Here is a 24,380-nt window from a genome sequence, read left to right on the forward strand (position 1 = left end):
GCGGCGCGGAGGGTCCCGTCTGTCCCGTGCTGCACACGCGCGTCTCGCAGCCCTCGGCCCCRTCTCCAGGGCCCCACCGAGGCCTGCGAGGTAAGGGCGGCTTTGCCCCCCAGCGAGAGGTCGCTGTCCGGAGAGAGCGTCTTCAACGGGATCCGCCACTCCCAGCGCCCGCTCTCCTGCGCGGGAAAGCCCGGGCGCAGGCGGCCACGCTTCCGCCCGGTCCCCACGGCCCCTCGCAGCGAGGGCGCCGTGCGGGCGGCCCCGCTCACCCGCCGCCCGGAGCGGAGGCGGCACCGCGGGCGCTCGCGGTTTGGACGAACGGTCTCGGAGCGCGGACCGGCTCCCAGCTCGGCCCCTCTTCCGCCGCCCTGCATCCCCGCCTCGCCAACGGCTCCTCCGAGGAGGAGGACGCGCCGGGAGGCCCTCCGGCAGCGCCTGCCCCCCGGAACTTGCGCACGCCAGGAACAACCACCGGTGTCTTAGCAGGACGATGAGGAGATGCATAAGATGCTTTAATTACACTACCTTCACCGTGAACGTCCATTATTTGACTCTTTTCTCTGGAGTAAACAACAACAGCAAATGCAACCCGTGAGAATGTTCTTCTCCATCGCTAACAACTCTCGCAATCGTGTTTTATCCACACCCAGTTCATCTCTTTTAAATAAACCGCAACCATTTATTACACCAGCACACAGTAATACACAAACGTGCGTGTCTGCAACAGCCCCAGCTCCTGGGGAGCCGGTGACCCAACAGGCCGTGGTGCCGCCCTGCTGCAGGCACCACGTTCTAGTGACGCGGAAACAGGCTGTCTTGCACTAACAGCTTATTTATATCACATAATGAAGATTTTTGTACAGTACTTCACACCTTATAAAAATACACACTGTCTTGTATTTAACATGTTCTCCAGGCACACGTAATTGAAGTTGGCATGTACACTCCAAAGCCTACAGGTGAAATCACACAGGAAAACTGAAATTATAAAACAAAAGATAGGGCTGTTGCTTGGATTGATCTAGAGGAGCRTGGTGGGGCAAAAACCATTTGCTACCGTTTTGTGATTAGCAGGAAATCCCCTTGACTGATTTTTTCAGACCATTTGTGGGAGATGAAAAGACACCGTTGTACTTTAGTGCTTAGTGTTTAGTCTTTTAGCCCYCAACCTGCGAGGCCCACATGCTTCCTCGGCCCTGGAAGAGAGGAGTCACAGTATCTTAAAACCCTGGACAGAACGTGAATGCTTGCATGTCCCTTTCCAGGATTGGGATTTTAAAATTCACTTACTTTCTACGATGGTCCTTCCTGGCAGTCTCCTTTGCAACCAGGCAGACAATTAATTTTTGCCAAGGGGGAAGACCATTTAAAAGAACAGTTTTTTTTAACAGGAGAGATGGCTAAGTGTGTTTTTTTTCTTTTTAAAGTACAATTTCAGATAACAGGTTTTGTTACTTTTAGCTTTCAAACTTCAAAAATATAAACTCTCTAAAGTGCATAATTGTACTTRCATTTCATATAAACTATCTGAAATTCTAGTAATGTCATGTAAACAGCGTAACTAAGCATCCAGAAAATGCTACAATCTCACCAGTTTAAAAATAAAATGGACTGTTCACTACATATCATTTATCAAGATTTGTCAGGGGCAAACCCCACCAAAACATTTTTTTTTTTATCAGTACACAGTGCAAACAGGCTTTTAAAAAATAAGTGGAGAAAACATACTCCTGGGAAATCTTGGCCCACTGGAAAATGCATGACTAGGAAGAAAAGGCGAGAACTGCCGCTCTCGTCCTGTATGAAGATGCCTAGGCCCAGATTCAGCAAAGCGCTCGAGACTTAGTCCCTCCTTATTCAGCCAAAACCCAAACAGAGATCAGCTTCAGGCACGCGCTCACCACAAGCCCTTCGTAGCCCTCGGCTGCCTGGGCCTGACCGACACGGAGCTGAGCCAGCAGCAGCGGCTCCCCTCCGAACCGCCTTCCTTACGGCACCGCGCTGCTAGCGGGCRACGCAGCAGCCGTGCTGGCTCGGCGGTTACACCTCGAGCAGCCCAAGTGAGCCGGCCGCGGGCTCCCAGCGGCAGTAAGGCCGGGCTGAAGGACAAAGGCACAGCGCTCGTTTTCTGCACGGTTTTCTGCTCCAGGAAGGCGTTTGCCCCGGCCAGGCTTCCTTTCCAATCAGTCATCTTCAAAAGCAGTTTCTCCCACTTGTGCGCCCAGCTAATACCCTCCACCGATCAGATCTGCAGAGGCATCTCCCAAGCAATGGAGACGAGGCGCCTCTGCAGAGCCGAGCCCTCGGTCAGCACGCAAGTCCTCCGGACTCTTTGGAAACATAAAATTCAGCCTTCGCTGACCTCCTGCGCAAGGGGCAGTTCTGCGATCAGTGCAGAACACCACGGAAAGGCCTCCTCCTAAGTGCTCCGGCTGCTGTCACGAGCAATCGCGCGTCGCTGTGCGCACCCGGTCAGACTATTCACGGGCACGCGTAAAAGCAAAGGGAGAAGGCTGTCTTCTGAAGTGTTTACGGGGTCCTAAGAGACCAAAACACCCTCAGCATCGGTTTTTGCAAGCATTAACATAGTGCACCAAGTGGAGGGAAACGATCTAAGTAGCACAGCCGAAATGGATGCGTTTGTGGGCCAGCTTGCGCGTAAAAGGAAAAGGGGGAGGAGAAGCCTCCGCCAGCGAGGCCTGCGCAGTGCCTGGCTACAACTGGCACCGCGTTTCATCGCAGCTGTCCCGCCGTAGCGCGTTAGCTTGCCGGGGATCGGCACAAAAACAGCCTGCACGGAAACGCTCCTTGAGATACCAGCGTCGAGCCCCGCTCCCAGGAGCTGCATTTCTTGCCTTGATTCCCAGCCTTTCTTTGCTTTTCTTTCCTGAAGGTCCTAGACCAATTTGGAAATAGGTTACAGCCAAATTCTGCACCTGACGCGCTAACCTCTGCATAGGCAGAACACGGCTCTCAGCTTTTTGTTCCCTGCAGTATCCTCCACTCTAATATATTTATATAAGCCTCCGATTCCCACAATCACAATTTCAGTGCGCTGCAGTCCACACAGTCTCACCGACTGCATACATAAAGGAACAAAATTTAGGCGAGCAAGTATGTGCGACAAGCACATGGGCTCTTCAGCTCAGGATCTTATGTTAGCACCTGATGACGAAGCACACATATTAATGGATCTGTCTTCCAGATACTTCACCCCAGAGATTTATTTGAGCAGCTGCCAGAATCCCAGGGGATTTTCACTTGCAGCTGTTAAAACTTCTTTTTTTCTCTGTCACCCAAACACAATCATAAGTTACAGCATCACCTTCCACATAGAACAAGCAGGCRAGTACATTGCTGAACAGCTAATTTCCTTTGCTACTCTGATCAGATGTAGGTACTTCATTCTACTCCAATCGACTTAGCAGTCAAAAGAAGTGAGAAGAAAACCCAGGTCAAGCCTGGGCAAGACAGTAACTCAGGTCAGCCCTGGGCTCCGACCAGGACAGTCTTCCAGCATTTATGTGGGGCAACAGAAGAGGCTGGACTCCAAATGGTCAGGCTAAAAGTCTGAGCTAACCTTTAATGGAGCTATGAGAGAACAGTCTTGGTGCCACCTGACCTGTGCCTTCGCATTCGATCACTCAGGGCACTTGTTTGGTAAACTAAAATGGAAGGTATTTGATGATTTAATCACTATTCATCCTATTTTGTCTCTTGCTATGATATCCGGGGGGGAGGGGGGGAGAGTAAGTCTGGCTTTGATATTCTAAATATTACAGGACCTGTAAGCAAATCAAAACGGAAGGATCCCTTCAGTCTCTGAGCACAGCATCGCATCTCCTACACTTGCAAACTTCATTTTGGGCATCTGGCCTGCAGACAGAGAGGACAAAAGCAAGTCCCAAGAGYGATGGAAAGCCACCCTTCCTCCCCTCCCACCTCTGGAAATAGCCTTTCAGTTCCCAGGGAGCAACTCAACCCTCCCCAGCCAGGCTCCTGCTGAATTTGCTTCATGCATTCGTCCGTTTGGTGTTGTCTCTTTTCAGTTTACTGGCGAAAACAATCCCCTTCTTTACATGATCTTGGAGCTAATATCTCTTTTACTGATCAGGACCTCCAGCAGCCTCAGCTTGGCTTTAACTTGCTTGTATTCATTGTATTCTTCTGCCATAGGAGTGCGGTCTTCTTTTTGCACGTTCCTAGTGGGAGAGAAAGCAGGCCATGAGGCTTTCCGTACCAGTACGGCTCCCCCCAGCTGCCTCTCTCTGCCCCCACCAACAACGCTGAGAGGCATTCCTAGAGAACAGCTTGCCTTTCTCCACTCCCCAAAATGGGACAAAATCAAAATATTTTTATATTTTGAGAGAGAGGGGAAAAAAAGGGGTGGGGGCACACAAGCTACTCCAATGAAATGTAGGACACTTGCTATTGAGGCTGAACGGAATCTCACAGTTCAAAATACAAGATCTTACTCGAAACGTGCCCTACTTCACTGAAATTACCAGCTTCTACACAAGAGTTGAGGAAAAAAACCCAGCTCTTTCTATTTCAGGAGCCAGCCAGCAGAAGGTTATTCTGCTAGCAGAGCAAAATAAAATACAGCTTCTTCCCGCTTGGAACCACACCACTTTAATGAATATGCACATCTGTGAAAGGGAAGAAGATAGCTGATCAGATTTTTAATAGCTGATGTGAACTTGTCTCAAGTTTTCAATGCTTTTACAAGAACCTGTAAGGATGATGGCCGGTGACAAGAAGCTAACAAGATAATTAAAAGCACAGAAATATCTCAACGCATTTTATCAGGTCATTCACGAGAGACAATTTCTAAATACAAAACAGTTACAAACAGCCACCGTTAAACAGAGATACCTGTTAAACCTGTGTCAACACCAAGACTACGACAGAGATCTAAACGTACTATAGCCTTGGGGGAGGGAAAAAAAAAATCTACTACAGAGCAACTCTTCCATCACTCTGATCAATTGTGCTAAAGGCGGCTGGATTTTCACAACCGATACCTGCGTTCCTACTGCTCGACCTACGACAATGTTTACAAACAGCTGTAATCCCTAAAGTCTTTGAAAAATAATTACTATAATGGGCAGCTGCAATGAATGTGGGTAAAACAATAATGACATTGCTGAAATATGTAAGACTGAATTCATATAGCTTTCAATATTTGGAGCCGTCTGTAGATGCCAAACAGATGAAGAGTAGCTGAAAGACAGAGTGATAGTTAAGAAATTATTACCTTCCATTTTGCCGGAAAAAATTATCTTCAAACTCTCTCAATTTTTTTCTGATTCGCTTTTTCTCTTCCCTGACTTCCTGCAGCTGCTCTAACAGTTCAGGGCTGTTGGGTTTAAATAAACAAGATTATACATATCTACACAATTAAAACAGGAAACACAGAATAAATCTACACAAGCAATGGACACCAAGCAAAGGAGTTGCTCCCGCAGGCAGCCCTGGCATCCTGACGTTATTTACAAYGGAAAGTCCTCTGGATTTAATTCAGTGAAACGACCCTATTAATAAGCTGGCGATTGTGACGGGCCCCTTCCCTAAGGTGGCCAGGCACGCGTTTCATAATTCACCACTAACTCCTATGGAACTTACAGCTTGCAGGAGATGGGTCTGTACTTGGTGACATTTATAGGCTCAAGATTTAAGGGTCAGGAATTAAGGTTACCTCCTGTTTGTGTTTGCATCAGACCCGTACAGCAAGCACTTAAAAGTAACAACGGCAGTTCAACTTGACCTCTCCAAAGACCGAAAAACCTTGCAGAGTACATGGTTGTTTTCACGATAAAGACTTGCCAAGGGTGAAGTAGGAGCTACTATTTAGCACTAGAACCCAAAGATGCGAGGTCAAATACTGTTATCGGGATGGGGTAGGAAGTCATCCCAAAGCGTGTCATGACAGCTAGCGCATTTAAAAATAAAGTGCCAAAAATACTGACTCAGAACATAAATGCTAAAATGAAAGCCTCCATGCTTTTCTGACAAATATAATACTATCTTATCAAAAAGGAACTTTTCAAATTTGCCTGAAAATTCAACATACATAGAAGCCTCGTGAAGATTTGAAAGCCCCATATCCTGGTTGCTTTTTGATGGCATCTTATCATCCACTGGGGAAACAAAGCCGTCGGCATCATCTTCCAGTTGATCCAAGAAGCTACGCACATTGAAATCTGTTTTCACAGTAATTGTGAAATCTGGCTTCAGATTGCTGTCCTCCTCGGACCCCTCCTCTTCTTCCTGCAGAGAGGGACAGAGCACCCCCATAACAGAATATGTTACTCCCTCCCTTGTCAGAAACAGGTATCTTCTTTCACCACATGCACTGGGGAACAGATATGAAAAGAAGTGGGTAGGAAGAGCAAGCACTTCAATTTCTAAGCAATACAATACACTAGAATGTCACTAGTAAGGCTGTCTGTACCCAAAGCATCTATTGGAAAAGCTGTGACAACCAGCTCAGGTTGACTAAGGAGACACAACGCAACAACACTGAGTGAAAAAAAATCTGCAGTTCTTAGCCACCTATCGCTTTGTTTAATCTATATATTCTGATACAAGTAAAAACATTTCTAGATCAACAGCCATTATGCACAAAATCTAAAGCAGACCTGTGTCCTCTACTTTTCCCTGCAAATACACCTATCAGCAATGTAGTCACGAAAGCATACAAGTTGTCAGGTTAAAATATGAAGCGTTCTCAACAGATGTTGCCCAACAGCTCTCTCTAATGGGCGAGTTCAACGCCTCGGATGCTCATACAACGATATCAGAGAGCTCGTATCACTGATTCGATGGCCAAATACAGGAGATGACTGTCTGTAAAAGCACTGTTGTTGCTAACTTGATCCTGAGATCAGCCATCTACCTGGAATACACTAGACTGGAGTGGAAAAACTGTCTAGTGTAATTTCTCCAAAGCACATGGATGGATTGGTCATATTTAAATGTTTTCCAAAATTTTCGGGCACAACATTTGGAGGTGTCCCCGCAGCACTTGTATTGCTAATTCAGAGCATTCTCAGCGTAGAACTTGTCCTGGGACACCGTCCAGGAACCATCTGGATTTTCAGGGAACAGTGCCCAGTTTTCTCTTAATTACAGAGACATTTCTTGAYGACAGTTTTCAACCTTATTATAAAGAATGAGGTATGAACATTAGAAGAAGACAGTAAATGGACAAGAAGCCTCTTGAAGAAGACTTTTACATCCGTGTAACTAACGGGGAAGGATCTAAGCATATTCATAGCTTTAAAAGCCTTTGAGGGCTAACATCACTAAAATCTTCAAGTGTAACAACCAATGTATGTAGCCAACATACATTGCTACGTGGGGATCACAAGAAGCTATTTTCTTTACTTTTCTCCTGCAGATTCCTTGCTAAGAGTTCAATTACTCGTAAGAGATTTCACCCATACTTAAAGCCCAAAGTGAGAAAGGAACGTTGGGAGTTGGTGGCATTTAATGCCAGTCCCATTAAATGGTCTCCAAGTCAATGGTTTATAAGTGCACACAATAGAATGAGATCAGAGTTTGCACAGAGTTTTCTTCTTGTGGTAGAGCTCTAGGCCATGAAAACAGAATGCAAAGCCACAGGCTGAGAATTACAACTGAGATGGAGGCTTGAGGATGAAGAAAAGATCAGCTGGAAAGAGAATCTCTGAACAGTAACAACAGCAGCAACAATAATAAAAGATACAGAGAAGTTTGAAAACATCTTAGGAAAATCTGCAGGGAACTGGTGAGAGTTAAAGCAATATTTATCATATGATTAGATGTAGCTTAAGTAGAAGGCATAAAACCGAGCCTTTCAAGAGAACGACTGGTGCTGTGACCGCAGTCACGTACTATTTTAAAACCCTGCTGACAACGTCAGGTCGGGCTGGGGGAGGGAAAGGAGAGGAAAGGAGACGGTCACTCGCAGCCACTTCCAGCACCCGATGCACGCTGTCCTGCACTGCTGGTAACGGCAGCGAGGACCAGAGCGAGAGACGGCCGCTCCTGCGTGGGCGAGGCTTTGCTAGTCGTCCTAACTGGTAAAAATTGTACGCTTTATTTTTAGGGACATTTCTCAAGCACCAAAGCAGGAGCTCCTGTTTCCCTTCCCGGGAGAGGGAGGAGTTTCTGGATTCAGCTCCTGGAGGGAAAGGAAAGTGCAATTCTTGTGAGCAGTGTGACAAGCTGCTCACAAAGAGACGGCAAAGTCTCTGTGTAACTCGAATCTGTAAATCTGGCAACGGCCTCCTCCCTGCAAACACCCTTGAATTTGAGGCAGCTCGCAAGGGCCAGCATGGCAGGTCACTCGCTTGCCTCGCTCCAGAGTGCCACGTGCACATGCTGACTGAGCCAGGATTTCTGTGACCCAGAACTCACCAATGAGCCTCCTGAGAAAGAGAGCCCATGGGAGGAAAAGACAGCGTAGAAATTTCACCCCATTAGACCTGAGTGCCAGAACACTACATCTGGCTGTCACAAGACATTCTAAAGCATACTGCTGTTTAAAAAGAAAAGGGTAAATTAAATTTTTTTTTATTAACATATCTAGTGGGAATGGCCATCTAAGGGCATTGCTTTAAAGGAATCCCAAATGGGAGTCTGATTTTAAATCTGCACAGTCATTTCACCTTAAGCCAAAATGATCTTCATTGATCGGCTGGCACCTGCTCGGATCTCTAGGCAATCACGAGGCATTTAAACTCCAGAGCCTCAAACATAAAATCTCCAGAGTATCCCAGTCATCACTGTTTCCAGCAAACAAGCAAACTTCCCAATGATTTTTTTTTTTTAAACACAGACAATATTCAAGATATTCTACCCAATTGTTTTGTAAGGCTTCACCTCAAATCATACTTCAGGCTTTTGTCCCTCAACTGTCCTGAATGCTTAAATAAGAAACGGCGACTAAGGCTTGCCGAGATAGAACTCTGTCCGCGTTTTGTCGTTTTACCTATGCAGGGGACAAACTTTTGGTCTTTTGGCAATTTCCTGTTCAATTCTGAGGGTTTTGTACGGTTCAAAGCAGCCTTGTGCAGCTTCGCAGGGTCTCATTTAAGGGTTAGCAAGCTTAAGGTTGTCATGCTGAGCTGCACTCAGACACACCAGGGCTCTTGAGAAGATCTATGCTTCCTGCATGACACCTCTGAGCCGTGAGATGCTGCCAAGGCACCTCACAGGCTCAGCGCTAGCCAGGCTAGACATGAAAGACCACCACAAATGTCGGCTCTAAGTTCTGATGCTGGGTGTAAGCGCAGATGAAAAATAGAGGACACACTAAAAAAAAAAAAAAAAAAAGAAAAACAAGCCTTCCTTACAGATCTGATGCACCAATCACCTACAAAATACTGAAGAGAGCTCAGTGACAATTAACAGCCTCCAAAGAGCAGTTTAACACGCTTCAGTCTGCAACTCGGTTTTAATGAATATGTGCCTGGAATAGCTCATTAATATACAATCTACCGTAACTGCCTTATAATCAAGTTACCTTAGGTGTCCAGGGTTGCGGCAATACCACTAACCAAGCTCCGGCTGGATAACAGACAAATGACCCAAGCATGCTGAAGCGCCTTCTTTCCCTTTACACTGCAACGGCAACAAAAGCAAGCCAGGGCCCAGCTGCACGCTACTCGTCCTGTTCAGCAGTTGGACTTTCCTTCTCAGAGGAAGGAGGCCCAATATTGTCACAGCAATCTTCACCGCTAAGAACTACTAGCCCTCAGCAGCACAAGAAAGAAACGCAATGATGCTGTCATCCAAATCTGATCAAGCGTTAACCAACAGAACTGAGTTGTTCTTATTTCCGTCCTGATGTTGCCTTGGTTAAAAATGCCATTTACAAGGCGGGAGAAAAGAGCCCTAGGTGAAACAAGCGTGTGAACGGGAGTAGGTGTGGATCCCATAAGTTCCCTGGTTGGCTCCACGCGCAAGTGTTAGTTCTGTGAGAGCTCATTCCAGCCATGGTGCTGTGTGCAAGCCACAGAGTTTCAGAGTGAAATTACCACAAAACAAGCTAGCATTATTAAAAAGGAAGGGGGGAAAGAAGAAAAATGCCAAGGTGCAACAGATAATTGTGAGGTTTTGGCAAAATAAAATATATTATGTGCAGGTGGCGGGGGAAGGAGARGGAAGGGTAAGAACGCAAAGCCACGGAAATACTGTAGTCTTAGCTACAACAACAGAGGGAAGAATTTATTCAGAACTGGTGAGGCTTAAAGCAGCTACTGATTTTTCAGGAAGACACTGCAAAAAAGTCAACCCTGATGGAAAAAATCAATCAATCAATCAATCATTCTCTTTCATTGGTAGGAGGGGAGAACTGATGCAAACTGAGCAATTAGTTAGCAGCTGGAGGTCTTCACCTTTATCTCCTTGAAGAAGGAAGCTGTTTCGCCCTCGATAATTGGCTGCAGCAAAGGGCTTCTCCGCTTGCTGGAAGGGGAACCCTGTGACAGGTGTTAACAAGTATGTTATATTATGAACCCCTTTCTCCTCCACAACCTGCTCTCCTGCTCTCTGTTCATTCTCACTCACTCGTTCACTCTCTCTCAGCTCATCACCAGATCACCAAGAGAAATCTATTTCTTAAAGAAGAAAAATATGCTTGGCAAACCCCTTGAAGCTTGGATTGTTTTCTCTCAAGATGTTGCTTAGCCAGGGACATCAGTGCCAAACATGCAAGCAAAATGACTGGATGCTGGAATACTAGCTGGGCAGGAACTACAAAGTGAAGACTGCAAGAAAATAATGCCCAGCCTGAGGCCCAGGCACACACACAACATTTGGTTGGCTCTCCRGATTTACGGTGTTAGCCCAGTTAAATTCTCCAGGCCTGCTTTCCAGGAGCCTGATTTCCCACTGAAGTGCCTAAAGACATAGATACGGATTTTCAAATGTCTCCTGCCTCAGCAGGAACCTCTCACAGTTCTCATTAGAGGGGYTGGGGAAAACCATTCTCCTCTCTCCTCTGCTAGCCACCACGCAATTTCAATTTTGCATCTAAACAGGACCTGAGCTCACTTTTGATAGTTCTACCTTAAACTGCCTGTGCAGAGCTAGAGGGTTTCTTCCTTCTGATTGCCAATATTATCTTCATAGCACACCCTAGGGAGTATTTTGCATACTCAAAGAACAGCTTTTCGTTTTGTTTTAAATGCAGGACCACCTCCCGCTACGTGCAGAAAAACGCACCTCTCAGTGTGTCTGACCGCACTGAGTAATGCTGTGCCGGTCCACTCACTTCAGCGGGCAGTCTACAAAAACTAGCAGCCAGGTCGCGAGTGCTGCCTGGCAACAGCAAAAGAGTAAGGGATCATACATTACAGACGGAGCAAGCAGCAACCAAGATAAAACAGCTCCTTTCCCCAGATGGGCCGAAAGGATTCTGGATGTAGTTTTTAGGTCAAATATATATATTTTTAAAAGTGGCATATCAAAGTTCTTAAAAATTTGAGATTGTTTGCTCACTAGAGGGATGCATTGGATTCCACACTAGCGTCAGTGCTTCCTCACCAAAGCATTAGCCTGAATGAGGGAGTATCTGCCACTTGCAGCATCTCTTTAACACAGGTCAAGAGTTAGGAGGCTGCTGGCACTTACTTTCAGCTGAGTAGAATCACACCTGCTGTAGGACCCACACAATCGTAATACACAACAATACAGCATTTTATCATGCGCAACCAACCAACATGAAGCCCTACAGCTCTGAGGKTGGATTGGGAAGGGAAGGGAAGCTGTAGCCAAACAGAAAGTGATGAAATAACAGCAGCAGCCCAATGGAAAGAGGGGAAACAATACGAGGTGAGATGTGCCCCACGACTCATGACACTGGAGTCCCTTGACCAATTTTGCCCACTTCAATATCTTGAATATCAGTGGTTCACTCTTATTTAGTCGGTCTTTGGGTGATAAGGGAAGCTGGGATTTGGCCTCTGTGACGGTGTTGTACGCAAAGGTGCGGCTATTCCCCTACTTTCTCAACTCCAAACCAAACAAATAGCCGCTTAAAAAAAATTTCTACTCACAATAATAGGAATGGTATTGGCCCTGGAGAGAATCTGTTTGATCAAGCGATATCTGTCATACAATGGCTTCATCACCTGCCGTTCATTTTTGGTAACCTGAAAAGGAAAAAGAAATGAGATCCATGAAGCAAGATACTCCACTCTCTAATGCATGTTTCTGTAATCACTCTTAGTCAGAGGAGGCTTGAAGTGAATTTTACAAGGACAACGGTCCAGTAGCAATAGCATGGAAATTAGAAATGTGAGTGCTCCTCACCCAGATGGGCCCCAATCTCCAGGTTAAGCAACACCCATGCTGCGGGTGTCTTGTAATGTGGCTGTGTGAGACAGGAGATTCAAAAAACCAGCTTAGATATCATACGCCCACAGCACAAAACCACCCATAGAGCCACTGTGCTTGTAATTATGTCTATCATCGTCAGGCACGACACGAGGTTTCCCACGCTCAATCTTGTGGTGGTGATCTCAGAGGCAGTGTTTACGACCCAGGAAAAGAGAAGGGAGCTGCAATGAATGTCTGTCTCCCCAAGGAGGCTTTCCTAGGGCAGGTTAACCTACCAACTTCACAAAAGTTACAAAATCTGACTTTCCTGCTTTGCTCTTCCTTTTAATTTCCTCTCAAAGCCAGAAGTTCTTTTTAACTCGTTACCTTTTCCCGCCACTCTTCCTCCAAGCAACTTTGCTGGGAAGAAGAGCTACCACAGAGCTCAGATAGGATGAAGGTATTAGGGTTGTATGGCACATAGGAAACAGGATAACACTATGCTGCCCACCTTGAATCTTCCTTACATTTCTCTGTCCCTAAGTCCACTCCTCCTAGCTGTACATTGCACTCTCCCCCTGTTTGAGAATTGCTGTTCCAATCTTCCAGCGTTCATTTTACTCTAGTTTTCTTTGAGATCCAAACTAAGAAGAAAATCTCAGTAGTACTGAAAATGCAGAAGGGAAGACCTAATCCCATAGCAGACAATAAACAGTGAGGGAAAGTAAGGGTCTGTCCGACTAAATACTTGTGGCAAGGAAGCGGAGGTCTATTTCGCTCGCAGGACTGGAAAACAAACAAACAAAATGCTCAGTGGAACCAAACTGACCATCATCTTTCTTTGTATTCAGCATTATCCGACTACGCCTATGCCTGTCCTTCCACTAGATCTTTTGTCTAACTTGAGATTATAAAGTTCTTAAGAGAAGAAGCTTTAACTGATTCTGATGAAATTCCTACCTTCCTCGAGGCTTTTCACTGCTGCTAATCAGCAGAGCATCTGAACGGCTGCCTTGTAAAAATCAACAGCATCAGCGCAACCCCTACTGAGCTTGTACAGCCTCCCTTTCTGCAACATAAATAGGAGGAGAGGCAAAGCAGCTTGAGACAGGGCAGAAACTTTACAGTGAACACTGAAATCATTCTCTTATTTTGTCCGCAACTAATTTTCACTAGACTAGGATTTTTAAAGCTTTCACATCATCTCTCTGAGGCAGCAGAGGGTGTTGGCCTGTGAAGGGCAAAAGAGATGCTCTAACTGTTGCCAGGAGTCAGACTGGCGCAGATGAACTGATAATTTGGAGGTAGCATCTTCATCATGATACCCAACTCTATTTCTTACTTCAGGGAGAGAGGAACAGGGAGGAACAGAAGGAAGACCTTTTTTTCCTGTTTGGATGCAATGCAAACATCCCGAGTCTGAGAAGGGGTGCCTAAGTTCTAGAGCCTGTGTGTCCCAGACCTCCGAAGAGCAGCCCGAATCCAACACCGGACGACCTTGAGCTGCCTGTCTGTGGGGCAGAACAAAGAGCAGGCAACTTGTGTTGATGAGAGGGGTACGACCAGCAGCACGCCATTCGTTCAGCACACTCCGCACCGAGTTTTGCGCTGACGTGTCTGCATTCAATTGCACTGACTAGCAAGCTGTCTCAAACTTTGAAAATTTTTCTGCAATTAATTGATCTTAATCAAGCATAAAACTGGAGAAATCTGCTGGCTTATTGTGCTTGTATCATTCTTAGCTTTGCTATGTTAACAGTTAGTATAACACAAGTCATAGCATTACTGTTGGCTCACGCAGTCTCTGCTATGTAGAAAAAGAGCTATGAAAAGACTAGCGCTGAGGCTGAGAACCAGACCTCTGGTTAATGACACTTCAAAGTAGATAAACACCCCCGCTCTGTACCGAGCCCCCCACTCCCAACCCGTAAGCCTTGGAACGGGCAAAAAATCCGTAGGTGTGTTGGGGAATGGAAAAATACATGACATGCTTCAGAATCTGAATGTCACTATGGAGCAACAACACAAAGAATTGATTTAGGCATCAAAGCTAACTTTATGGGGCCTGAGTCAGCCACACAGACTTACACTAGCACATTTAAGCAGAGAGCAGACTCTGAAGGAGAACGTTTTGCACATGGGCAAACTGTCTCACTAGGTAAACATAAATAATACCAGTGAAACCTGAGTATATTTTGGGAGAACATCAAAATGCAAAAAAACCCTCTTAGAATAACGGAGCCTTTGACACAACTCTGGGGCACGCTCCATATGGCAAACAGCAGCAGCCAAGGAAGAGACCATTGCTTGCATTGTTAGAGCAGCTTGAGAATTTCTGCGGAGAGAGATCTTTTGGCTTAACTAAAACAGTTCAGTTCCACGTCTGCAGGTTCATCTATCACTGGTGCAGAAAGACTCAGTTGCACAATAAATCTGAGCTCTATTGTTTTTCTTGTTTAGTTAAATATCTTCAAAAAAATACTTGGCTGAACTATCCCCATTCTCCTCAAGCTCTCAGTACTTTTCCACTGCTGCAATGCCAGGAGCTCGAAGCAGCAAAAGCTGATCAGCTGCAGCCTTCCTTGCCGTGTGGTTCAGCGTTGCTAGGTATAGACTGCTTACTTAAAAACAAATACGTTAAAAAGCTGTTGTAGAAATAAAGCATTTGAAAGGAAAGGAAAAAAATATAAAAATCTATGCTGATAAGCTGGGCTCCGGGCTTGCTCTCTTTTTAAATGGATTTAAGTGAGCTGCCTTCACTGAGATGCCACCTCTTGCTTTACATCACTGTAAAAGCAGCAAAAGCAGTCTTAGACTCTGCTGGAGAAGACTGGGAAGATTAAGTGGATTCTTCTGGACCGACCTTTTGCTGTTTTACACAGTAATAGAACTACATGCAGCCATGCTCTTTTCAGCTGCTAGTATACGTGTACATATACATACTATATGAAGGACTTTTTTAAGCCAACGAACAAAGGAGAAAATAGGAGCAAAAGGAAGGAAGAGATCGGGAGTCCCATGCTGCAGAAGAATAACATGTTTGTCAGCTGTATGAATTAAGTGCTCCTCATAAGCAGTAAATGGCTGCTCCCAGGCTGCTACTCAAGGAATTAGCACCACTCCGAAATGAATTACTTTACCTATATGGCTGGTAGCTAAGATTGTAATGCCATCAGCGGAGAGGAGGAGGGATTCATACAAAGTCGATCAAAGTGCACGGTGGAGAGAGAACTGAAAATCTACCGTGTTTCTGTCACGGCAGAGGTCAACAAAGCACACTACCTAATTCTCCATCTTTACAAATTATGTTCCTTTGTTAAGATCAAATGCGAAGAAACCTCTTGCCCTTCTGCTGGCATAGGGAAACAAGGGAAACAAGTATGCATTTCTCAGGGAAGAACGAAATCTCATTTCAAGTTATGCTGTGACACAGAGACTAAACTGTGCCATGAAACCTCTGGCATAAGATGCACTCCCTGCAAATAACAAGGTTGCTGTGGGAAATATTTTGCAGCTCCTCTAAGAAAAGGCAGTGCAAGCACACACATCTTTGCGTGTAATTACCCATTAACACTGCCAAATTGCAAAATTCCTAGCTGGATGGGGGACACAACTACTTCTGTGCAGACTGCACCCCTGTCAAAGCTGGTGAATCAGCTGGACCACATGCTGAGTGTTTGCAGATCCTGGTGAGTGCGATGCCAAAACAACGGATTTTCGACCACAGTTCAGTTCTACCTGCTAAACGTCTGCTAAGTTCTGCAGACACCATCTTGCTGAGAACAACTCAGGAGCAGTGGTAACAAAAAACAAGCTGTTCTGCTTTCCCTGGTCTTAGTAACCAGATAGACTAGGTCAGAATGAGATTTCAAGCAAACCTATCCCAGTCAGATTGAAACACCATAAAACCAGCAGCCACCTCAGGGCTAAAAATCCTACTTTTCGTCAGGCAAGTGTTCGGAAATATACACCAAATAATATGGCTGGGTATGTTTTGTAGTGTTGCTCCTTCCTTGCTTGAGTAGGAAAGTAGGAACAGCTGAGTTACTTGGGAGGAGAGGACGGGAAAAGGATTCTTAGGAGGATCATCTACCACAGGCAAAGACACATAAAGATACACTTTGAAAAAATGCTGCAGTACGTACCGGTCGGCCATGAATGCTTTCATAATACAGTAGGGCTTTTTGAAGAGCCACCTTTTCAGCTGCTATCTGATCTCTTGTCATGTCCTGTAAAAAATGGAACATGGAGAGAGGAGGAGGAAAAAAGTCAGATCTCTAGATTCAAGCAGTACTGATCTGTGCTCTTACCAAATTCATGTTATTGTGCCATTAATATTTTGAAGACTCATTGCTGCTTTCCAGTCCTCTTTTCTCAGTAACATGGCTGCAGAGACTGTTATCATGAGTGGCCCATTTTGCACAGCAGAGGCAGATTAAAACCAAATAAGCTTTGGACAGGACAGAAGTGTTGTATGTAACTAAAGGGATTTATCAGTTTTCAGCATGTGTTGAAAAAACAGTGCCATGCAACTTCTAATCGTGGTGGTTGTTTTTCATTTAAGGAGGCCTGCAGTTTAAGTCCTGCAATGAAATGCATGTTCTTTCTTGTCCTCTAAATCTGACACAGGTTCCAGTACCTCTTGTAAAGCTTGCTGTCTTTACTTTGACTGCCATAAACACACTTAACCAAGAACTGAAGTGCAGTCAGACCATCTCCTGCCAATTCTGCTACAGAGYGATAAGCTCTGGCAAACAGGCTGGGGAGACCAAGCCAAAAAAAAAGGGCAGACAGATGCAGGAGACTTCCATAACTAAGTTTGCCAGAGCTCCTCCACTGAACTTGCCTGACACTGAACACTGCCTCCGTATCACTGAACCAAGTATCATCACAGGCTGTCTTTAAAAGGCAAGGCTATGAATTCTTGCTACTGCCGCAAGCAAAACTGCCAAATACAACAGCGTGTGCATCTTCTTGTTCCGCAAACCTAGTAAATAAAGATAATTCTGTCTGCCCCTCTCTTACAAAGCACTGCACAATTTACATGTCAGTAGGCTCAAGGACTTCATTTACAAGGCTACCAACAACTCAGGAACTAGCAACATCAGACACAGAAATCCCTTTACTGCTAAACCTCAGAGATTACAGAAGCTAACAGGACTCAATATCAAACTCAGAAGATCAGCAATAAAATGCCCTGACACAAGAGCACTCAGCTTTGGAGTGAACCAAAAGAAAACAGATGGCCTAATCTCCGGAATGACTGGAAGACTCAGAATTTGCCAAAGCCTTTGGACATAACAGAAATATTCAAACCTAAACACAAGGTGCAAGCATCCAGAAATATTACTTGAAATCTGTGACAGTCACAGAAAGAAAGCACAATGACATTCAGTAGAAACACAGCCTTAGGGAAAAAAATAATCACATATATTAAAGACAGAGGGAAAGAAACTAAGACAAGTCAGGCAGGAATAAAGGTTGTAGACTTTGTGGCAAAACCTAAAAGACTACAAAGCTTTCACAAGTGACTGTGCAGCTATGTGTTCCACACTTGTACTTAAAAGCCAAAATCTGATCTGCACATGTTGTACCTTAATATCCTCAGGTCGGTTTGTCTCTGCTCGTTTTTCTTGAAGCTTCTTCTGGATAGACTCAAGAGTCACTTCCACGGCAGGCTTGGCAGATTTATCTGACACGTCTTGCTTCTTGTCATCTTCTCTTTCGAGCTGAGAACCAAAGCTCTTGGGGAGCGTGTTGCTCCGCTGACGCACCACAGGGGCAAGGTCTTCCTCCGATATCTTCAATTTTGACTCTAAACGGGAGAGTTCGGTAGAAGAGGAATTACTTTTCTCTTTTAAAATATGTTTTCAAAGACAAGATCACAGCCTAACATCACATTTAAGTGACGCCAACTCCAGCCCAGAAGGTACACCAGTGGTGGCTGCTCACCTTTTAGTTGCTTTCGGAATTTGGCTAAGTCATTTGTCCATTTGAGCACTTCAGGGTTGGCTGCTTTATCACTGTGGGAAGGCTGCGAAGAAAGAACAATCATAATGAATCACCAGAGGCCCACTGAAACACACATCTGTCGCAGAGATGTGCAGAAGAATTTGGACCTAGGACAGAGAAAGGGCCTTCTGACTGCTACCTGCACAACTATTACCAACTCGCTTCAGATCTCACTTTGATTGCCCTGCCTGTCACAACACAGTCTCTTAGGGGCACTTTGACATTGATTTGTTTTTGGAAAACACTAAAGTTCTGAAGACAACACACAAATATTATGTTGCAGGAGAGGCTTGGAGGGCCAAATTCACACTGGAGTCCTTGGTATACTGTTTTCTACCGGGTAGACGCCCCTAAAATAGGGGAAATCTTGCACAAACGATTTGAGGAGAGCTAAGATGCATGTATTCATACTGAGGTTGTCTGCCATCCAAAGACACTGGAATAACCCGGACGCTAAGGCTACAGAGAGCTCTGCACATCTCTCTCAGCCTTTCTCAACTGCAGGCGAGATCCATTCAGTACTATCCTTTGTGGTTTAGATGACCAAACATGCGCAGATGTGAAGCTTTAGTTCCTTTAAAAGCTTTCTGTGCATCAGAAGGACATGTCAGGAATAATTAGAGTACAGTACACCGCTGCTGCTCAGCGGCACTTGACTATGGTTCCTCACACAGGAGCAAAGGCACTTGCTCTCCTCTTTTCCTTTACAATGAACCGGTGTCCTGGGATTACTGTCAGGGAATCTTACGCAAATGAGACCTGCAATTGTGCTTCCCAGCAGCCAAACTTCCAGTAAACAAATAAATGAGAAGTTTAGTGTAGCTGTTCCCACACAGTGAGTTATTGGCTCTTAGAACATAAAGTGGTGAACAAAATTTTAGTAGTTCATTAGGCTATTTCTCACGCTGCACTGACAGCATGCAATACTTGGGAAGCAAATTTGCTTACTGTGGATGCAGGCTTTTCATTTGTTGGACAGCAACCTTTTTATTTATTTATTTATTAACTTTCCAGCTCTGTGCATTTGTTTGACAGAGTTCCCTGATGACCTTTCCCTTTGTTGCTAATGCACACTTCTCCACACCAATGCTTAACTCCTAGAGACTCACTCTGTATTTCCTCTCCTCTTCAAATTTGTCCTCGAACTTCCTGATCTTTTTCTTCAGTCCCTGAATCCTCCGGGTCAACTGTGCAGGGGTCAGGTCCTCTCTGTCATCTTCATAAGATCCTAAGGAAGAACTTCGCCTCCTAGCAAGAGCAGAGATTGCAGTAAGGCTTATTCAGTACCTCTTCATGCACAGAAAGCCAGTTACACTGGGTAAATAAAGGCAAATCCCATCCAAGAAAGCAAGCTATATTGCTACTCTGTAATGATAGGTAGCACAACAGGATGCTACAATGGCCTCTTTTGGTGACAGAAACTCCCTAGATAATAATTCACAAACCCAGAAACCATCATAGTTGCCAAAAACTTTTATAAAAACTTAAAGTTCTCTGTTGGTAGAACGGGATCCCAATACAACTCACCTCATGAATGGGTGGGAATTGGGAGGGGAAGGAGGCACTTCTGTATCATCCAGGTACTGCTGGCTCTGTCCATAGGCATAGAAGCGAGGGGAAAGCATAGGATCGCTGTCCTCATCCAGAAGCTGGCGAATTAAACGGCCGGCCTGCGGAGAAAGGCGAGCCTCATCTGAATCTAAGCTGTCTCGCTGCCATGAGGAAAGAGCAGGAATGGGCTCTGGAAACAGTAAGACAAAAGCTGTTTTTATCACTTCWGTTTCACATGTACTTCATACTCAAGAGACATATGTGGTCATAATCTGTCCTTGATTCTTTGTTGTCAAGCAGTCTCTGGGTTATTATTCACATCTGCCCAGGGTGAAAAGCGGTACAAAACACTGCCACAGCGGGTGCTTTGCATAAGTGTAAACAACCACCTAGGTGCAACAGAGAACTGGGCCCAATGTCTTGTCAGTGATTACCATGGACTGATACCAAGCGATATTATCACCAGCCAGTACCTTTGTGGAAAAGGTTATGCTGGATAAAACAGAATTACTGACATATGGCAGCATAAAGAGACAATTCTGAGCTGTAGGAGGAATTTGTTCAATTTTCAGGATGAGCAAATGCTGTAAATGAGTAACAAAGTAATTGTACTCCTGCAGTCCTCAGATTCCTGCACTCCAACGTAACTCTGCTGCCAGCTAGTACAAATTCAAAGACTGGCAGTAAGCGTGCATTTTTCTAGTCTGCAGGGAAATGGGGGAGGGGGGAGTCTCTCATTACTATCTGTTCCACAGAGTACCTAGCCTGTAAAATGACAACAGTGATGTTACCATATTACTGTGCTACCGTATTACCAGTGATGGTAATATGGTCTGAGTTTTCCTCTTTTCTCTCACAAGCAAACGCAGATCACACTAGAAGCTACAGCTGCTTAGTAGCATGGTAGAGAAGTGAAGAAATTGTCAATTCCCTGGAAGATCTAACCAGCTGGAAGTAAAAAACAACCCTGTATATGGAGATGGTGGAGTGGGAGAGAAAGGGAAACCTGATTTAGCAATGCTGATCAGCGCGCAGGAGCCCAGAGAAAGCAATCACCTCAGTCTTGTGATCACTCTCTCTAGATGCCATAAGGGGTCTAATGTTCTGTGTTCAGATAGTTTACTAAGCTGATTTGCATGCTCCTACTTAGCACCATAGGATTAGACAGTTTAAGAGCCAGGCTTTCAACTTATAAATCTAACAAATAGTTCTAGAGTCAGATAACAAAACAAAAACCCTAGAGAAAGCTCACAGGTAAGTCACAGAGGTAGAGAGACTCATTATTTCCGGTGCCTAGTGGGTCTAATCTTACTCCACTAAGAACCTGGGCTTTATAAGTTATCAGTATTCGAACAAAGAGCAGTATTTCTTTGGGCTGAACAAGGTTAACATTTCCGTAGCTCATAATGGATCGCGTGAGGATTYGTTTACAGAATCGCCAGGCTGTTCRGTGTTCTCCTACCTCCTACCTCCACCTCGGTCGGTATAGGATCATCCACAATTGAGTAATGACAGGTTTGGAGGTATTCTGCATATATCCTCACAGCAAATTTTACTTTCCTCCGCTTCCCTTCTTCCTCAGCACACAAATATAAATTGCATGCCTCTCCTTACAGTCTGATGCTGCGTGCAAACTGGTGAGTTATTCTGAAAGGGGTGGTTGCAGGTTTCTGAATAAGAGCCTCTCTCAGAAGTTGTGACAAGGGACATACATACGCTGCACATACAAGCCTAGCTCACAGAAGTCACTTTGGTGAAGTATGCAAACCCAGATATATGTTGGCTATATTACCATGGACTGGAAAGCTTAGGTAGCCTACACTTTGTTGTTCATTTCTGAATATGAGGTTTTTCTAAGTTGCCTTTACCTTGGCAGTTCTTAATACTTGAAACAATTTCAAGAARGTCTTTATAAGATTACTTGAAGCAAAAATACAAGGCTGATAATGCAAAAGGGACTAATTTGATACCTCACTCTTGCTGGTCAAATGAAAGCGATGCATGTGATTCTCCARACATCTCTCATTTCCAGTTTGTGGAAACTCCCCCTCCATTCAGAAATTTATCTTGGAAATTGTTAGACCACAYCCGCATGGAATTTGTATGGAATAAAGTTAGAAGAAATCAGCACCATATCTAGCAAATTAAGCTTCTATCACACCTGCTAACAAAGCCATTACTAACYGCACGTGATGCAAGTGACTTTGTCCCCAGGTGGATTTATGTACCAGAGAGCATGCAAAATTCAGGGTATTTCAAGGCTCTCAAAGACTCTGATCAAACCCCAGCTTAATGCAAGTTAGCTGAGGCTGAGATATAAATAGCTTCTACTTTGTTGTTTTTTTGAAAATACTGCCCAAAAAAACAGAAACTCATGTTCCAAAGGAGGGGTCAAAAGGGGAAGGAAATGTGTCCTAAAAGGAAAAACCAAWTTCGAGACTTGTACAGAAGAAATGACCGCTGTAGAAATTCAGTTGTTTTTAACTCTCATTCTTGGAAGGCCTGACTCTATGGGAAACTCACTTCCCTTCACAGTTTTAAGTATGGAGAAAAAAAATATCATCTGAACACAAAATTGCTCTCCCCTCCTCCCCCAAGGTAACACAGCAAATAATAAAGGAACACATTCAGATCAGAGTTAGGAATCACATTCACATCACATGATAAACTGGATCAGAGCTATTGTCTCCAACTGCCTTGTTTCTCATATTGGCCATGTGCCAGATGCTTCAGCAGGAAGTACGGGAATTGCTGGACTGCACATATAGTTACTGACTAAAGGTAAATTTCTTCCTAATCTATCATTGCATGATCAGTCAAATCTTGGCTAATGCAACCTGTAATACTTTTCATTATTTATGTACCTTAAAGATATCAAAGTGTTAAGTCCTTTTTGAAGGCTGCTCAATTCCTGGAYTTTATAGTTCAGGTTTGAAATATCTGCTATGAGTTTTAATGTTGTCACCCTTTCTGCTAACTAAAGAATATTAAACTCAGGGAAGAATATAAATGCTTTATCTTTTCTACGTCACTAACTTGACAGAGCAGAGTTATCCTTACTCAATCTTCTGTCTTGAACAGAAYTCCCTCGCTGAGAGAAAACTTTCAGTTTCTCTAGCCATATCTACACTCTTTCTATTTACTACGTATTTTTTTTCATTTTTCTATAATGAAAAATTTCGTATGAAAAAAATGTTTGGGAATAACTAACAGCTATGGCTGTAACAGTGTAGTGAAAGGATGAAAGAATCTTCTATTTTTCAGTTAGATGCTCAGTGCAATGCTTTCAAGTACTCATTTTCTAAGCTGGCACAGAAGTGAAATATGCCAGTATTGAGCTTGCAGCCTTTCAGAAGCGCTGCCTTACCTTTCAAAATCCCACAGGTAACTAATCCGCCACCAAACCAGCCACTGGCAGGCATTCTGCAATACTCTTAAGGTATACATATGTTTGATACAATACAACCTCTCTGTCAAACAGCCGTATGCAAGACTTGTGATGTCAAGAAACCAATCTTAAGCAAGAATGCAGAAAGATAAATCATTGCAAATTCTACTGTGGTTATTACTGGTCAGTTCCAAGCCATCTTGCTCTCTTTTATAGCTGACTTTTTTACTGTTATTGTTTCTTTGTCACACGGTTGCTGGGGGTGGCTGCAAGCAAGAATTCCACACAAGCTAGGACGCCTGTACACACCTTGCTGCAGAGGTGTGGTCGGMAAGGTTCCATCACGGTCTCCTGGTCTCCTCTCTGCAGCCACTGTAACTGCTGTACATGGCTAACACTGCTTTTAAGCACATCAATCTGGGAAACAAAGGAGGCCAAACTCTTAGCTGCTGCAAACTGATGTAGGTCTAGACAGATTAACAAGTCTAAACTGATTACAGCACCTGAAGTTCTAGTATTAAATCCCATTTGAAAGACCCCAGAAAAAGAAAGACCCCTTGCAATGAAGGGAATAAAAGAATTTAAAATCCCAAAACATTCACTAGCTCACTGATGCCCTATCTTTCACAAATCTTACACAGAACTGTTAAAATATCCTTAAACAGCACCCTCAATATTCTTACTTCCATAGCATATCACTATATCAAAAAGGACAGCTTTTCAGCTAGTTGGATGAAACATCATTCATTTAACTAATAAGCCAAATTAATATTTTGTTAATAATGTAACATCATAATAAATTTTAGAAATATTTGTTAAAATATGGATGATAGAAAAGGACATTAGATAACAGTAGTTCTGCACATTGTAAAAAAAAAGTGTTTTATCACCTTTTGATTTCTTATGTTAAAGACAATCTCCCATATACAAATACAAAGATATATCTAAGTCTGAAGTGTAAAAAAAAAAAAAAAAAAAAAAAATCTAACATCCAGTTTCCCTGTTGCCATGCTTTGTTTCTTCGCATGGGAAAATATTGATTAAGTCAGTGCCAAAACTATTTGTAAATGAGTTTCACCCTCAAAGTCTTAGCACTGCAATACCTAGGTTGTCAACACTG

At 44.2% G+C, this 24,380-nt stretch overlaps 1 protein-coding gene across 8 annotated transcripts in view; it reads right to left on the reverse strand.

Annotated features, from left to right (window-relative positions):
* Positions 1-658: 658 nt before the first annotated feature.
* FAM13A (family with sequence similarity 13 member A) overlaps positions 659-24,380 on the reverse strand; it is a 129,979-nt gene continuing 106,257 nt past the window's right edge. For 7 of the 8 annotated variants that reach the window (XM_085299934.1, XM_085299938.1, XM_085299937.1 and 4 more), the window contains 10 exons: positions 19,849-20,062; positions 19,431-19,569; positions 18,262-18,343; positions 17,904-18,124; positions 16,455-16,538; positions 12,048-12,143; positions 10,386-10,469; positions 6,074-6,270; positions 5,258-5,359; positions 659-4,202 (listed from right to left, as the gene is read on the reverse strand). In XM_085299934.1, coding sequence (XP_085156060.1) covers positions 4,076-4,202; positions 5,258-5,359; positions 6,074-6,270; positions 10,386-10,469; positions 12,048-12,143; positions 16,455-16,538; positions 17,904-18,124; positions 18,262-18,343; positions 19,431-19,569; positions 19,849-20,062 — 1,346 coding nt within the window. In that variant the 3' untranslated portion in view covers positions 659-4,075. The remainder of the gene's footprint in view (positions 4,203-5,257; positions 5,360-6,073; positions 6,271-10,385; positions 10,470-12,047; positions 12,144-16,454; positions 16,539-17,903; positions 18,125-18,261; positions 18,344-19,430; positions 19,570-19,848; positions 20,063-24,380) is intronic. The other variant, XM_085299935.1, reaches the window with a different exon arrangement.

This window comes from Rhea americana, unplaced genomic scaffold, assembly GCF_003343005.1.
Source record: "Rhea americana isolate MKP2758 unplaced genomic scaffold, rheAme1 scaffold_157, whole genome shotgun sequence".
NCBI lineage: Eukaryota > Metazoa > Chordata > Aves > Rheiformes > Rheidae > Rhea > Rhea americana.